General features: G+C 39.9%; 1 protein-coding gene across 2 annotated transcripts in view; it reads right to left on the bottom strand.

Moving 5' to 3' along the window:
• Positions 1-364: 364 nt before the first annotated feature.
• The window catches only part of MPP7 (MAGUK p55 scaffold protein 7), a 158,052-nt gene continuing 140,401 nt past the window's right edge, over positions 365-18,015 (bottom strand). For both annotated transcript variants that reach the window (XM_049798957.1, XM_049798956.1), the window contains 6 exons: positions 17,252-17,422; positions 10,257-10,337; positions 8,297-8,390; positions 7,104-7,212; positions 4,993-5,136; positions 365-3,592 (listed from right to left, as the gene is read on the bottom strand). In XM_049798957.1, coding sequence (XP_049654914.1) covers positions 3,413-3,592; positions 4,993-5,136; positions 7,104-7,212; positions 8,297-8,390; positions 10,257-10,337; positions 17,252-17,422 — 779 coding nt within the window. In that variant the 3' untranslated portion in view covers positions 365-3,412. The remainder of the gene's footprint in view (positions 3,593-4,992; positions 5,137-7,103; positions 7,213-8,296; positions 8,391-10,256; positions 10,338-17,251; positions 17,423-18,015) is intronic.

Here is an 18,015-nt window from a genome sequence, read left to right on the forward strand (position 1 = left end):
GCATTACACTCCAATTTGGTAACTCAGATAACACTCCAAGCACTTTGCAAGCCCAGGCGAGCTGATGTCTCAGTTTGACCCACTGACTTAAGCTTTCTCTCTCAGAAAGAAAATGGTTTATTTTGGGTGAGCTGCAGGAAAGGGTAAACATCTATTTTGAAGGAGAATTTGGCAACAAAAATGAAAAATTAAGAATTTTAGTCCTTTTTCTAGGTTGCTTTATTTTTCCATTTAAAGATAACAGGAGCATTACAGTTAATAGAGGGACCTATGAAATAACTTACTACTTAGGCATTTTACCTTTTAAAGTCATTAAGCCTTTATGTTATGGTGCAATTTACAATAAAGAAAAAAACACCCCCAGTGATATATCAATAATTTATTGTTTTGCATAAGAAGGTAAGATCAGATTTCAGGTAAGACATCAACCAAGGGCCTGATGGCAAATTCAAGTATAGAGCTTGGTACAATATTAAAACATACTACCAGTTGTTTGACTATGGCAAACAGCTAAAACACAATTAAAACATCTGGAATTGACTGTCAAAACATACGGTTCTCTAAAAACCCACACAGCACAACCTGAATATGTGGAATATTGGAAACATCTTTAGTCGTCTTCATTCCCAAATTCTTAGGAGTCAAAGGAGCAATCCCCCCTCACCCCCTGGTATCCCAGAACAATTCAGCACATGGGCTCAGTGTCCATCACGATAAGCAGGCTCTTGTCCTGTTGAAACTGTTGGGCTAAGACTTTTTTTCTGCGTTGACCTACTGTCATCTCTGCCTGCCTCATGGAGGCCAGTGGCTTTGATTTTGTTTATTTTTTATTTTTTGAAGCTAACAGGGCAATAACGTTGATTTTCAAGACCAATCTAGTAATTTAATTAAAACTATTGCTCAGTCCTCAAAGACTCTGTGCACATTTTACTCTGTTGGTTGGATTTATGTTTTTGTGATTCCCTTTCTTTTGCAGGTGTTACAATTCAGGAATTAGCTCCTGGCTTGGGGACGGGGCAGGCAGCCATCCATCTAGGAAATTCCTGCCAGGCCTGTGCTGAAGATCAGAGGGTCAGTGTCTCTGAAAAGGCAGCAAAGCACCGCGCTGCTAACTGCTGCCCAGCACAGCAAGCCTGTGTAGAAGGTCCTCCTAGACCACACCGACCCAGGGATGGGAATTAAATTAATTTCAAAAGGACAAGAAAAACAGCCTGCAGGACAGCAAGAACTGTTTCTGCCAAGGAGTTTGCAGATTACTCTAGCATCTATTTCTTAAAGAGAAAAGCAGGTCCCTTATGTGAGTGTTATTGTACACTAATGTTCTGAGACAGCCCAGGTTAGAAGCAGTGTTAAGAACGTTTCAAGTAAGGACTAAAGCCCCTCTTGTTGGAAACAGCCAGATCCTGAGAGATGCCGAGTGCCCTCTCGGTTTGCGGTTGGTTGCAAGTGATGGCGAGGGCACTCAGCGTCTTGCAGGCAAAGGCAAACAGAACTGCCGAATTTGAGATCCCCTGAAAAATGGTTTGATTTTCAGTAATTAAAAAAAATAGAAAAAATTTTCTTAACTTGCATAATCTCCGTGCAATTAATTTAATCAACAAATTTCTATTTATGTTACAAAAAAGTTTAAGTCCACCAGGAAAACGGTGAAATTTGACAAAAGGTACATTATAGCTGTTCAAGCAGAGCGTGTATCCGTACTGGGATTCAGTACGTCTGTAACTCTTGCATAAACATTTCCAGACTCTTAGGGATTTTGCTGTTGTTGCTTGCATTTCATTTGTTTTATACGAATCTAAGCCAAATGCAATGACCCACACATTAAATACGCATTTAGAATAAGACTGCAAAATCTGATGGCTTTATCAGCGTATGAACTGAAATAAAATATTTACATGGAATGTTGAGCTCCATTTACAGAGACAGTGTTTCAAATTACAGACTTAGTAATTGCTTTAGTAAATGATCACATTGACAAGAAATTTAAAAACTTAACATCCATTTTCAACCCTTTCATAAATATATAAAGTTTCACTAAATTCTTTTTTCTTTAAACAAGACAGCTGTATTCTCATTACAGATTAACATGAAATATCTGTTTCCTGTCTGAATGCCACAGATGGGATGATCCGAAGTCAGCAAGTTCCTATACACATTCTGTACTTACAAAACATATTCACAACACAACACACAGGTGTTACTTGGTCTTTACAGCTGTACTAATTTCCTGCATATCAGTAGTAAATAAAGAAAAATACCAAATTATCTATATTAAAAATACGTCATCTAATATACATTTGCTTACACTGCCATATCAAATTTTAAAATGAGGTTTCCAACTGTGTCTGACCAGTGACAAAGATATTTTTTACAGTGAAGTCTACAGCATTAATTTATTTTTGAGTGTAGACAAAATGTCTGTTATACTACTAAAAAAGTGTCACTACATACTAGACAATAAAAAGAATAAATCGCTTGCAACTGCTTTCCAGATCTCCAAGGTTTCCTCACTAATTGTTTGAAAATTTCTGATGGGAAAATTGTTCTAAAGGATGCCAAAAATGTTTGAAATCAATTTAAAGTAAAAAAAAAAAGTTACTCTCTACTTTGTTGCTATTCATATCACTTTGCCACTGATTTTACAGAAGATTAATCCCAAAGACTTTGAAGTTATATACATAGTAACTCACATTTTTCCCTATTTAAATAAATATTCCCGTGAGTTTTCTTTGTTGTGCCACAAAGCATGCACGAAAATATTTTCAATCCATGCATGCTTACAGCGGAGTATTTCACAATTAAGCCACTGAATACATCTTTCTTTCCATGACTATGTAAGTGCAAAGGAATCCTAAAATCACTCTGTACATATAAGACAAGGTTCACATCCAGAAAAGTAAAACCACTTGATACGTAATTAAAACTACGATGTCTTCCTCATAAAAATGTTGGTCACTTTTGCCTGTTTCAGTTCTCTCAAGCACTTCAGGGGTAATAACCTCCAAGTGCTGATGTGCTCTTTATGGGAGCAGTTATGCTCAAAACCATCAAAGTGCTGATCTCCAGTATTAATTAGTATCTTCTGCAAACTCTCTGTTAAAAAAGCTTACCTTGGAAATACACAGATGATGCTAAAGGGGTGTTTGGCAGTTTTGTTACACTAGCATTAGCTCACTTTATGGAGCATAGTAAGACTTCGGTTTAATCTGACTGTTCTGCCCCCAAATTGTGGGCAGGAGGATTGAAGACACAGGAAAACAAGACCAGTTCCAAGTGCATGAAGAGTGTACCTGCTGCACAGGTAGAGTGAGAAAGCCCTCCTACCAAGAAAACGGCCATCGAGTAATGCCTAACCATGCCCCATATTTAGACGCTGAGACAACAGCAGATGGTTTGTCTATTTAAAACATTACTATGAATGTAGCCAGCTGACGGGAACCCAGAAGGTCTCAGTCTCCAACCTGTCAAAAGTTGTTTTAAGCTCACTGTAAGCTGTAGCGAGGTCATCGTTGACTATCACCTTATCAAAAAGGTGGCCGTACTGGCTCTCCATCAGATGGGCAGATTTAATCATTTCTTGAAAATCTTCTTCCTAGTAAGGTCAGTGCAAGGCATAGTCAGTCTATAGAAACATCACATAAACTCATTCTGAGGTAAAAGCAAAGCTGCTTGCTTATTTCTCATCTCATCGGGAGATGGAAACTGTACTTTTTATTAAAAAAAGATTATAGAAATTGCCATTTCAAATGATCTCGGAGAGCATTCTCACAAGTAGACTTTGCTCAACGGGCAATTCTTTCATCTCTTCCCTTGCAGTGACGCAATTAGTTACTGCATGGTAATTACAGAGACATCTTCTGTTAGCAGTACCAGTGGAAAATGTTTCTTGCTGTTTACTTTGATGATACATTTAAAGTTTCATTACTTAAGTCTCAGCTTGCTATTAGCATGCGATACATTACAGTGAAGCCTTTATTCTTTTAAGAGCTTGGTAGGAGCTGTCTTCCTATGCCTGGTTCAACCTGGCTCAGTCGATTTCTCTTCATGTTTGGGGAGGGAACAAATCTTAGGAACTTAATTGATTACATAACTCTGAGCGATTAAACCTGTCCTAAGTAAGCAATGTCCTGAAGGGTGCTCTTAAGAATGAACTCCTCTTATCTTTAATATACCATAGAAAGTATTCTTATAGAGCATTATTTCCAAACTATTTCAAATGCATATTCTACACAGATACGGTTTGTGACTATATCCATGACTCAGTTTGAAACAATTCTAAAGAATCCTAAATAACATCTGAATGAGGCAAAATTATGCACGCTGTAAATGCAGATAAAAAAGTCTAACCATGATCAGCTTTGCTTTAGCTTCAATTCAAACATGATTTTATTATATTTCAAGGAAGTAAATAAGTTACTGTTGGGTAACATGACTAATATTTTTTTCTGATTACTGAAAAAAGCAGCATTTGTTACTTGCTTAGATCTTTCTCTTTCTTTCTTACAGTGTTCATTTCCCTATAACATTTTTAAAAATGTTTCTCTTATCCACAAATATGGCCTTTTTAAAGCAGCATTTATTTTTTTAATTGATGCTTTATATTTGAGCTTTCGTCTAAATTTAGACCCAATAGTACACTTAATAAAACAAGGAAATTCTTATACTTGAATAGAAACAGCTAAGCCCACATGCAAATTTTTTAAAGGAAATCATTATTTCTCATAAAAATGTACTTGCATTGTGGGGGCTCCTTGATGACATAAAATCAAACAGAACATGACGGAAATGTAAATATCCATGAGCATGTCAAACAATGAAAACATCACAGCAAGTTTAGGGTGTGAGAGGGGTTGAGAAACAACACATGTACTGTGTGTAAGCCCTGACAAGTACTGTGGATGAGATCCAGTGATGACCTTTATTTTCAAGGTAAACCACCACAACAAAACTCTTAACAAGCTCTCATGTTTTACCATGTCTAAATATACTTACTGTAAAGGGTTTTGCTGTTCCCTTATCATCTTTACTTGAAATAATCTTGGCATTTTTTCTGGTCTCTCTCAAACGGTCAAGTGACGGAGGCTTTATAAATATAACAAATGGTTTAAACTCATATGTACGTAAGTGTTTCACTGTCTGGGAAGAGGAAAGGGTTTAATTAATTAGCTTATTTTGCACAATGGAATTTACTGTAATAAAAGAAACTCTCCACTAACCAAAATAAACCCATAAAGCACTCCTAGAAGGCTATATTTCATTTACTGCCATCCCACTCTGCTGATCAGTATTGATTCATGTAAGGAGAATTTTCTGTGAACGGTAAGAAAACCATTTCTCCAAGGGTGACCATTTCCCTTGATTTCCACACGGGCTGCTGGTAAATCCCATCAGTCCAGGAACGGCTGGGCTGTGCACACCAGTGCCGCTGGCAGCGGGAGGATCGAGGGGAGCAGCAGGGCGTTCGGGAGAGGAGGAAAAGGTCAACAAATTTTAGCAGGAATAACACTTTCTCTACTGATGAAAAGTAGTGGGAAAAGGTGTCTGTGTCACCCGGTCACTAGAAGTCAGTGATTTTTCTCTTCAGTACTGTGTGTCCACCACACACTCCCCTGCTGTTTGCTCTTCCTGAGCGAGCCGAACGATGCTATGTATGGAGTTAGAGATAGGTCTGCGATTCGGACTGCAGCCCAGGGTGAAGCAGGGATGGCCAGCAGTTTAGGGTGAAGTCGGGATGGCCAGAAGCTTTCTGTCCTCTTCGCACTGCTAGGGCCCTGTCCTGGGTTCAGCTGGGATAGAGTTAATTTTTACAGGAACCTGGGAGGTGGGGGCATAGCCGGGGCAGCTGACCTGGACTAGCCAAGGAGCTATTCCATACCATGGGACATCCTGCCCAGTATATAAATGGGGAGCGGGCCGGGGGGTGGTCTCGGTTTTCGGTGGGGGAAGTGGCGGAGCGTCGGGTCCCGGGTGGTGAGCAGTTGTACTGTGTGTGCATCACTCTTTTTGGAAACTTTTTCATTAGTGCCGTTGTTGTTGTTATAATCTTTTTGTGTTTGTCCCAGTAAACTGCCTTTATCTCAACCCTCGAGGTTCCAGTTTCTTTTTCTTTTTTTCTCCTCCGTCTCCTCCCCATCCCACTGGAGGGGGGCGGAGGAGTGAGCGAGCGGCTGCGTGGCCCTTTGTTACCGGCCGGGCTGAAACCACGACAGGCCCACAGGAAAACGCCGTGTTGGAGAGTGGGATCCCAGAATGGTTCACAAGCCTGGGTGCCCAAGAGAATTTAGTGCTTCGCTGGAAAACAGGGCAGAGCCCTGTTATTAGCCCTGCCCAGCTCCCCTCCTCCCCTGGCACGGGGTCTGGCTTCCCCCTTCGCTCCTCTGCCAGCGCAGCCCCCCTGCCCTGCTCCTAGGGCACAGCTCCGTGTCCAAAACTGTCCCGGGAACTGTTCAGAAGCTGCCGGGGTTCAGAAGTCACAGGCTGGCCACCCGTGGAGAAGAAATACTTTGGCTGGGTTCAAACAAACTAGTCCAGCTCCTGGAAGCACCGTGGTTATTAGTAGCATAAAAATTCCCAGTGGAGCTGTTCAGTGGGGTTGAAAGACAAGTTCAATGCAAGAACAAATGGTTTAGAGAGGAATGTTCTTAAGAACCATCAAGCCAACATCACTTTTAGTGCGTTCCTTGACTCATGTCCACCCTGCATGTAAACCCTTGGCGTAATCGGTCTGGTTAAACATGTGAGAGAGAGTTGCTGGACTGGGTGATAGCTCAAAGGCATTCTGAAACTGAAGTTTCAGAGAAAACCTCTAACCCAAACCAGCAGGAAGATGAATGGAAATATAGGAGCATTTTGTAATTAAATCTTTGGTATTATGCTGCAGGCTTTCAATTCACTTAATTACTGAGCTGAATACTTGCCAATATATATTGAGGTTTCCTTCCTCTCCTTTCTGAGAGCGTTGCTGTGATAAAGGTACCCAGCAAGCCCACTCAACAGTCATTCAGCGTGGAATAAAATATACTTTTTTAGAAACAACTTTTTTTCCTGGAATTCCAACATGCAATATGGGGAACTACAAGAGTCCAAAAGACGTGCTTACTTACATGAGGCTGCACATCCAACAAACAAACTTTGTTTTTAGCTAGAACGGATCGAACGGAGTCTAAACTTGTACCATAGTAGTTGTTCTTATACTCGCCATACTCAATAAACCTGTGGCAGAAAGTGAAAACAACTGGAATCTTTTCCATTTTCGGCAGAAAAAAACTTATCAGTTTGGTTTATAAGATCTAATTCAGGAGCAAAAATATTTTACTTTACATGAGAGTTTTACCATGTTTTATAAAGGAAATGCTGTCAAGTACTTCAGCATGTCAATTTTAAGAAATCTTCTACTTTACCACTTTCAAATCAGTAACACCTGCTTGTATTACAGTTAAAGAGAAAAAAGTACTGTAGTCCAACAGCCCGCTAATGTTTTCCATCACCTCTTTTTCTGAACTAATGCAATGCAATAAAACAGTGGATAACCTAAACAATAGAAACTACTGAAATTTCATTGCACACTACAGAATATCCAAATTCTCTGTCTCAGAAGAGGAGGAGGAGCGACAATGGTGCTAATGGAACCAAGGCGGCTGGTTATGTGCTATAAAAGTACAAGTGCTATTTGCCAAAAAAGCAAAGCACAGTTTGAAGTTTCAATAAAACCCACAGCTTTGTGTCTAATACACTTTTGCCCTCTGAAACACTGGGGCAGAATTTCAAGCTACAGTACTTTACAGGCTGCTAGCGAGCATGATGCTACCACTGTCTTCATTTTAGTTTAATTTCTGGTGGGTTTACAGGCAGGGGCTTCACTGTAGATCTCTAAATTCAAAAGCAGAGGAAGTGCCTGGCCTGAAAGAGAGCAGAACTACACAAACACTGACTCAGGCACATTTGCAGTACTTCCAGGGCCCTCCCTCCTCGAGCTGCAATGCTTTATTGCTATGACAAATGATGCTCTACTAAAAGAGTGCTCCCGCATCCTGAACACCTACGATTTCAATGTCTTCTTGAGGAGCTGAAATACTGAAACTTACTTGGAAGTTTAGTAACAGTTGTGTTTGCACATACTGGTTTTTTGCTCTGTGTTTTTGCCAGCTGCTTATATATCAAAATGTAATTTTAACACATCTTCAAATCACTGCAACTTATATCCACTTCGACTAAATTGCTAAAATTACAACCAGCTCCATTTTATAATAAAGCTATTGTTTTAACTGCAGTTCTAGTTAAAATCTCTTCAACATACTTGTTATTCTGTACATCTGTCTCAAACAAGTGCTTGGAAATGAACATGTATTCGACACCGTCACTTTCCTGGCTTCTCCTTGGACGAGTAGTGTCTGCAGTTTCATTAAATGGAAAAAAGAAAAAAAAAAAGAAAAAAAGAAAAGATACACAAAACAACATAATGCAAACCAGTTCAAGAAACACTGAAAAGCACACGACCCTCGTGCAATACTAAGCGTACCAGTTCCTTCACTTCTGATGGACATAAGGCTGCTCTGGATCTGGTAGGCAGCACACAAGCAGATGACAGGATTGAGTTTTAAAAGCATGCAGGAAAAGCACAAAAACCCCTACTGGACAAGTATCAGATTATCATTTTATTAACTAGTGGAAAAATCCAATAAAATGAGGACAGTTGAATAATAAAAGGATCAGCAGTCCATAACAATCACCCAAGCCTTGCCACTTGTTAAACTTATTAGCATATGAGACCATAAAGGGAAACAAACCTCACCAACCCGATTTATAAAATGTTACGTTCATTAACAACACTCGTAGCTATGCTATGTGAAGCATGATAATAAAAAAACAGGGTGTGAATTTTATGCTTTAGTGCTTTTCTTTTTCTGGTGATCGAAATCAAATTCCTTTCTCTTTCAGTAGCCTTATAGTATTTGTACTTCTTACTTTCGTATTTGTACTTCTTACTTTCCCTCAAGTACTAGGTATAAAGATTTTGCTTATAAATGAAACTTATTTGTGGGGTTGCCACTTACAGTTAATGAACCCATTCAACAGTCCTACTTAATACAAGTCATATGTTACAGCAGCATGTATTCTCCATAACATATGAACATACAGAACCTGCTTGCAGCAACACAGTCTTAAATGCCATTTGATATCACATTCTTCTTAGGTTGACACAAAGAGGAACATTTCCAAGACAAGAACCCCAGTTCTCCCTCCGAGTCCTGACTTACTGAATTTCAGGGAGAGGGATTTTTTTACGTGTTTGTTTTAAATTATAACCACAAATTTGGAAGAGAAAAGAGAGAAGGCAGCTTGATGAATACTGGCAATTTTTAGAGAAATATTTTTGGGCAAATGATTGCATATGCTTCAATGTGTTAAATATTTGGGAACATCTGGCTTTTTTTGTTGTTGTTTTCAATACCCAGCTGAAGCAAATATGTGCAAATGAAATGACCTGCCAAACCCAAACGTATTCATTTTTCTACCTAGCAAATTCATTCATATATATACTTTATAGAACACCTGTACTTGCAAAAAACGTGTAACAGTTTCTCCCAAATTCAGAACATTGGACCCATATTTTTGAAGGATCCCTAGAGGAGGCACAAGTGCAAGCAGAAAGCAAACCAAGGAATGAAAGTCTAAAACTGTCAAGTCCTCCACATTAAAGAAAACCCAATAAAGTATTGCAGAAGTTAATACAGCGCAATGTTACTCAATGTTATAAAAATCACACTACTTGGTCAGATAGGAGGAAAGAAGAAAAAAATCGCCAAATCAACTTTTCTAAAGCTAATCAAAGGGATTTAATTAATTTATTCACAGGATTAAACTGTTTATCATCAGTCTTCATTTTTCAGCCTGTCTAATACATAAAGGCCATTTTGCTGAAAGCACACATTGGTAACAGAGTACATTTCACTGCTTTACAGCCAAAGCCAGGGTGTTCTTCAGCTGAGTTTCATTTACTAAACCTCGCTGACATCAATCATGTTAAACTTGTACTAAAAGTCTCCTGCAATGCCTCTGAGCCAAAACGTCCTATCAGTTTAATCAATGCTATTTTAAAATACAACTGGAGCAGCACTTTTAAAAATTAGAAAATTAATTTGGATGCCAAGCATGCATTTAGAGACCCAGATTTGAAAGTGCCTTAGGGTAATGCAATAATAAAGGATAATAATGCAAGTATAGCATTAGGAGAATAGAAGTGTATTTTTACTTACGTGGCACTGTTACCCCATAATGCTGGGTGTCACTGATCAGCAATTTCCGTTTAAGTTCATTCAGTCCAACCCCTACAGGACCTGAAAGAAAAAAATCGTGCTGTTTCCCAGCCGCCAGTTCTGTCTCGTCTTCAGGTGTAAGTACTCTCCGAGATAAGACTATGCAGCATATAGCTATAATATATACTAGCTTTTAATCAGAGTCATTTGGAAACACCGGTGGTTCTGGCCTCTCCTAGAATATACAGCGCTGACAATTTTCAGGAGATGTAGTTGGCAGTCACTCTGCTCTGACTTTATTGCTGAGGAAAAATCACTGAAAAAGCTGACAGCAAAGCTAACTTGCTTTTCTACAGCAACTGCCCGCGATATGCACCCATCTCCATCCTCAGCCTTAGTACAGACCCCTGCACCCTAACCTGCACTTTTCCAGCACAAAAAGTGGTTTGGCTATTCATTTTGCCAGAATATCCCCAACTCACAGACTGGAGGACCCCAGCTGGCATGCGCAAAGTCCCCCCAAAGCCTCTGCACTCCGTGTGGCAGCATGGTCTTGTCCTCGCCCCCTCCAGCTGCGGCAGACGTCCCTGGTCTGCGCCAGGCTCCCCCGAGGAACACTGCTCCCACCACCTCCCCACGCCCTGGGAGCACGGCTCCTTCCCCGCCCGGCGGCAGGCAGGAATACCGCCTGGGCTCTGGCTGGCTGTAGCTGTCACCGTCCACCTTTTGACTGCGTGAGGGTGGCATCGCACGGGGAGAGGAAGGAAGGTAGGTCACAACCTGTTTGGGATGTTTGGGTTCGTTTCTTTGTTGCTGATTTTCTTTTAAACCATGCTCGACTCCTGCCTGCTGTCTGAACGGGTCCAAGGGAGACCACTCTCTGAAAGGGGATGGCAGGAAGAAACAAAGACTGCATGGAATTTTTTGACCCATCTCCTCCACCTCCACTTGAGTACTGCTGTCCTAGAAGCCCCTGAGCAGACGTTCCTCTTGGCTTTCAGGTTGTCCCTAACTCGGCCATTTGCCAGTGGTGCCTTAGGTCTTAGTGAGGGCATCCTGTCCGTGAGGTCTCGAAGGCTCCGTGGGCAATCGCCACCTGCCTCCAGGAGCCCTTCACGCAGGGCTCCAGCCTGCCTGGCCCTTTTTGGGTGTGGGGGTGTGTGAAGGGAGCTCAGCTCTGCATGCTCATGTGTTTCTGACACGCAGCGCAGTGGCTTTGTTTCTGCAGAGCAGAACGTAGAGGAGAGTGAGTCATTGGAACCACATCCCAAATAATACAAGGATAATACATGTGGTCTTAAGGAAAATTCTGCTCTTCCAGTGAAAGTGACGCATTTATGCACAAAGCGCGTCTTAACAGAGACATTTTAGACATTAGAATACAAAACCTAATACACATTTTAATGAAGTAGTGATATATTAGTTAATTACTAGCAAGAGTCAAAAAGCAAAGACTGATGCTTTAGCACCTTCAGGTGCCTATTTCTAAAAATTACTATCTGCTCTGTCTGAACTCAGAAACACGTAATGTTGAAAAGCAAATGCTTGCTACTTTGCTGCTACCCCCAGACTGTGGTCTCTCTGTAAAATCTTAGCATTTCTGCATTTATAATTTTTATATGTTTACATAAGTTAAACACACAACTGCATTTCAAGTTCCATCTCTGACCTGCCTGTAAATTAATCCATCAGTATGTATAAATGTTTATTTAATATGGTGTACAGCAGCCTCTACTGGTGCATGTCTGCAGAGGAAAGCAATGTGTTATGTAGATAATGGCATTACTTTTGTTTTTATGTTTTTTTAAAAAGCATTTTTCCTTTTTTAATAGTTTAGCTATTTAAGGCAAATATGGATTTTTATAGGAAAAGTAATTGAAATTCTCAATATATCTTAGCAAAGTAGAATGAAACAAGTGGAATTCAAATTAAAAAAAAAATAAAAATCCTTGTATTCCTTTCAAGCAAATCTAAACATCTTTCCTATCTAAAAATCTTTCCCATCAAATCTAAACAAATGTTATTTCATTAGTCTACATGCTGTCAGATCAACAATATGCTTATAGCTCTATTTATATGTAAAGAATCCAGGCTTTGCTTCTTGCAACAGATGCTTTGGAAACTTAGATCAAATCCGTTTCCAGACCACAACCTCACTACTACTCTGTCTCCCCTTCCAGGTTACCATTTAAAAATAATCTTTAAATTTAACCACTGAAAGGTGTAGATTCTTCTTTTTCAGTGCTGTCTTCACAGCGTTGTCATAACTGTAGCATATGGACACTGAAGGCTGATTCCTAATTAGCAATGCCATCCATTATGCTCATTTTTACACTACATCTCCCACGTGTAATGTACACTTCTATTCTGAATATTCCTTTCATTTTGATGCAGCAGAGAAAGATGCCAATTTCTAATAATTATGAATCTGAACAGAGTTTGAACTCAAGAAGAGAATAAAGCATCAGGATTGAAAAGGACAGTCCAGGTTCTTATAGTAAAATGCCAGGCATGTGGGATCCACGACTGTAGCATAGTTTTGGTTTACTATAAATCACCCGAGGCAGCAATATTTAGAGTCATGGTGACAGATTTAGAGATATTTTGTTTATTTTTTTTTTAAAGGAACATTTATATTGCTTGCTGTTACACATTGAGTCACGTAAGCTAAAGTAATGGTTGAATCCTGCACAAATGGAACTGTAGTGGCTACCTCACTTTATTGAGGGACACTTGCAGAATTAAACCACCGATCATTAAAACTCGCATTAAATTTTGTACCATTCAGACATGTCTGAAGAAAACTGAAAAAATTGTTTGATATAAGTTCAAGTCTCAGGAGGGTTAACCCAAGCAGCCATTCTTCACCCATAGATACATACTGAGCTCCTAGAAGTCTATTTGAAAGGGGGAGAAAAAAAAAAAAGAAAAAAAAAGAAAGCCATGTTTCAGAGAAGGTTTTGGGAGTTAGGTGACAACATCCCTGCTGGGATCATAAAGACCCCGTAGAAAACATGCCTTAACAGAGGTTCTGTTATTAATTACTTGTACAACTGATCACTATAATGCAATGACTGCACATGCATGTCCAACTGTAGCTCATGAGATATGCGGTAGGAAAGTAGAAACTCATTTTTTTGTTACAGTAAATTATACCTAGCAGTGGAACGGTACTTTGAGATTTGCTGTTCACTGAAGCAGGATCAGTGACTTCATGCTAGTGTTCTCATGGGCAAGGCTAGGCAATATGTTACATCCTATGTATTCATTACTCAACCATGCTGACCTACCCATGCCTTCAACCAGGAAGGTTTAATGAAGATAGCAATTCTAGGTCTCTTTCTTCATTGTCAAACTTACTTCAAGTTTACTTGAAGTAGTATGGCCACAGTAGGCCATTTTCCTGCACTACAGGTGTAGATCTATTAAGTCTCTGCAAGCCACCACTGAACACATGTTAAAGGTAAGTCAGGAGATGTGGAGAGCTAGAAGCCACTTCCATTTCATCCTCCCCTTCTCTGAGACAGACCTGGCCTCCACATAGCTCGTTCACGATAAAACCAGAGGTGATTGATTTTTTTAAAAATGTAAGCAATATAACACTAGAGAACTTTTCCAGTCCCAGATCCCTTTTCTTCGCAGTGGTGACCAGAAGGAGACCTTTGTGGGGAGTACTGACAGCCTAATTCAGAGACAGAGAGACTTTTCTGATTGTGTCACACACCAATAATAACTGCTCCTTCGTGGTGACACACGTCTGGTCCTTGCTTCCACCACTGCCCACTTAGGAGAGATGCATCACCATGGGTGACCGCAGCACGTGAAAGGCTTTGCGTGCCTCTGGTGATAAGACTGCATGCACATAACTGCGTGCATTCTGGGGGACACATGCTCATGGTTTGTTACTGCTGACCTTGCTTTATCCTAGCACTGTCCCTTCAGAAAGCTCTGACTTAGCTGAAACTACGCTGTGTAAAGTTATAGTACGCAGCACATCCATTCTGACTCTTAGGAAATAAAGTTTGTGCTAGTCCGGCCCTCACAATTACTGAAGCAGAAGCCTTTGTGAGCAGGACTTTCCCCTCATTAATTTAAATGAAAATTCTAGTGTCCAAATAATACATAATAATACAAATAATACAAATAATACATTCTAGTGTCCATATTAAAACATTCTGCCTTTGCCTGATAGGGCTGCAAGGTATCATGCTTAGGATGCAGGCAATATCTGTGAAGGAAGACTTCAAGGATTTGTTGGCAGCCTGGGAACAATAAGTCACCAGAATATGACTGGTGACATGATATTGGATAGTTTTGGTTTTAGCAGACTCATCACATTCATAACAACTAAAAGCATAGTAGAAGCATCTGTATCATCACTGCTTCAGATGATCTGTTATTTTAGCCCCAAGGATACGCACGATTTTATTCATGAACCTACATTTGCAGACAAGGTAGAATCTGGACAAACCAATACACATAGCTGAAACTGGGACTAGTATATATCACACTGCAGGGTGCTAAAAATTACCCTGTGTGCAATTTGCATTCTGTAAATTAGACTAGACCAATTTAAAACGAAGCCAAAGAAATTTCCATTTCAAAGTTGTCAAACTCCCTCGCCCTTAAAAAGGGCAAAACAAAACCTAAAAACGCCTTCCAACACTAAACTATACACTTAGGCCTAATATAACACAACAGATATTTAGTGCCCCCGCCAATTACAGCTATAAATTAATTATCTGTCCCTTTGTTTCCTAGCACTACTATCCAAATTATATTTGACGGATTATATTGAATGCTGCTACTGGCACACAAAAAGCTTTTTAAATGTGTTCGCTTCTACTATACCTGCATTGCTTAGCTCTGCTAGTTTTTCCACATTTTGCCCAAGACATTTTTATGGTATTGGCCAGACTTAAGCTGCTCTTAATATCCAGAGAAAAACATTAGAATTACTGAAGTCTGCAATAAATTTGTGAACTGGTTTTGTTACTGAAAAAGCACACTTTCTTCATTTGATTTATTACAACAAAAATCAAATGAAATCTCTAGGTATTCCTTAGATCAGACATATGCAATTTGTTATAAAAAGTCTACTTATCACACTTTTGCACTGCACTCTGTTGATGTAACTGTAAAATCAACTCAACCATGTTATTACTTGTTGTATGTAGCCCACAATCTCACAGCGATCACACTAGTAGGTGGCTGAATTTTAGTGCTGGAGAGTGACAAAACTGTTTATTAAAAACTAAATTTAATGTTCCCTTGGATATGAGTGATATAAAAACACAGCTACTCAACAGTTCATAACAGTCCCTGATAGAGGGTCATATTTCTCTTCTCTGCTGCTTTCAGAATGGAGGAAACTTTACTAATGAAGCATCAGCCTACGTGCTACTGCAAAAGAAACAATAAGCAATGAGACATTACCCATTGGTAGGAATGGTTACTCATTACTCATTGGTACTCCAATGGTTACCTTTGAGAAGCTTAAGATAATGTATTTTCTCTTTTTTTAGGAGACTGAAGCAATGCATTTTGATTAGATAATAAATGCTGTGGGGAAGCCATGGCAGCGACAGATTATAGAAGAACAGAAAGCTGACAAAGGGTCACATCTTGAGTCTTCTGCAGCTATGCTTACGTCTGTTCTTGGCCTACAGAAATCCACCTCTCATCCACTTTTCTCTCTACTTGTCTTTTTAGTTATTCTAACACAGTAGATTATTTTGTTTCTTTTCACTTATATATTCTGTCTTCGGTGGCCACAGTTATTTATTTGTTCTCTTCTTTATTCTTTTTTTTTCCATATAGGTATATTGATTGATCTCTAAGAGCGGAACACTGACCTAATTCTTTTGAATTTTAGTACAGCTTGACTGCCAGGTTCAGGCTAGTAACCATGGTAGCTATATTTCAATGTTATCTCCCTTTGGTTTAGCAAGGCTTTAAACATGATATCCTAAAGCATCCTTATATGCAAGTTGGGACATCCTGTCTAGATAGGTGGACTACTAGATAGGTGAAAAAACTGGATGGATGATCATGTTTCAAGGGAAGGGGTTATTGGTCTGTACTCTACTGGGTGACTCATTACGAGTGGAGTTCCTCAGGTGTCTAGCCTGGGACATATACCATTTCCTATCTCTGTCAATAACCTGGAGGAGGACACAGAATGGGACCTTATCAAGTTTGCAGATTGCCAAAATGGGCGATGCAAGTGACTTGCTCAAGGCCAGGGCTTCCACTCAGAGGGACCTTGGTATGGTACAGGCACGGGCTGGCAGAACTTTGTGAAATTTGATGAGGACAAATACCAAGTCCTGCATATGGCATAGACTAAGGCCCACAGCAGTACAGGCTGGCGACTGACTGGCTGGGGAGCAGCCTGGATGAAAAGGACCGGGGGGTCCAGGTGGGCAGCGAGCTAAGTATGAGTCCACAGCGCACGCTGCCAGCAATGAGGGCTAACAGGGATGCATCAGCAAGAGCCTAGCCCATAGACAGAGGGAAATGATTCTTCCCCTTTACTCAGCACTCGTTAGACCCTGTGAGGAATACTCTGTCCATGATGGGCCCCGCACTACAACAAAGATGTTGATAAACTGGAGCAAAACCAGCGGAGAGCCTCCAAGATGGTCAGGAGAGGAAGCACATGACCTGTGAGGAGAGGCTGAGGGAACTGGTCTCATCTAGCTTGAAGAAGAGATGTCTTCAGGGGGACTCACCAGCACCCTTCTGATACCCGTTGAGAAGATGGAGGCCACCTCTTTACTGAGGTGTGAGGTGGGAAGACGTGGTGGGAAGACAGGTTCCCAAAGTTGTTGTCATCAGCAACCTGCTCTGAATTCAGTGTTAATCCTGCTGAGTGGGAGGCTGGACCAGATGACCTCCTGAGACACCTTCCAATCTAAATGATTTTGTGGTAAGCACTGTGCTAATCAGCAGTCCTCTGTTTTACCAGGTCAAAAATAAAGAAAACAACTTACCAACCAAAACTACAAGCCTGTATTTGTCATTAGGTTGTCGTCTATATTTTGCAACTTCTTCATATGTTGGGATATCTGCTGTATCATACTGATCACTCTTCTTGCACTCATACATAGATTTGTTTGTTTTTTTATCTTTTCTGCTAAGACGAAAGCTTCTTCTAAAACCAGCTGGAATAAGAACAGGATTTTTTCAAAGTAAGAAAATAAGTCTTTTCGAAACATTTGAAAACAGTCTCTTCCAAACATTGGAGGATTCGTGCATGGAATAAAAAAATGTATTATATGTTTAATAAGCCAGGTCATTAGAACGATATTTTCCCGCAGTTTTAAACTATATCAGGTGCCTATTTCAACTGCAAAATTAAGATTACCAATAAAAACATAACAGTTGCAACAAGCAGCTATAAAATGTAATTACAGTAAGTTGTTAACATATTTAGATAATTTGAGTATCTTATACATTAGTCCACATACACAAGGAAATTCATGCAATCTGGACTCTCATACCACGCTTAATGCATTTCTATTAAATCATCATGGCACACAGACATCAAGTACAACGTATGGCAGAAACACATCTGGTGTCTGGAAGGGTTAATGAGAATTAACTCCTTGAACAATTTTTTTGTGCTTAGCTCCATGCTAATAGTATAAAAAAAGTGCACAAACCTTTCCCAAATATGTTTAAAAGTAAAACCAAACACTGTAAGTTAAATTTCAAAACACTATGAAACATCTTAGACAAGACAGTACCCATATTA

The sequence above is a fragment of the Accipiter gentilis genome, chromosome 4 (genome assembly GCF_929443795.1).
Source record: "Accipiter gentilis chromosome 4, bAccGen1.1, whole genome shotgun sequence".
NCBI lineage: Eukaryota > Metazoa > Chordata > Aves > Accipitriformes > Accipitridae > Astur > Astur gentilis.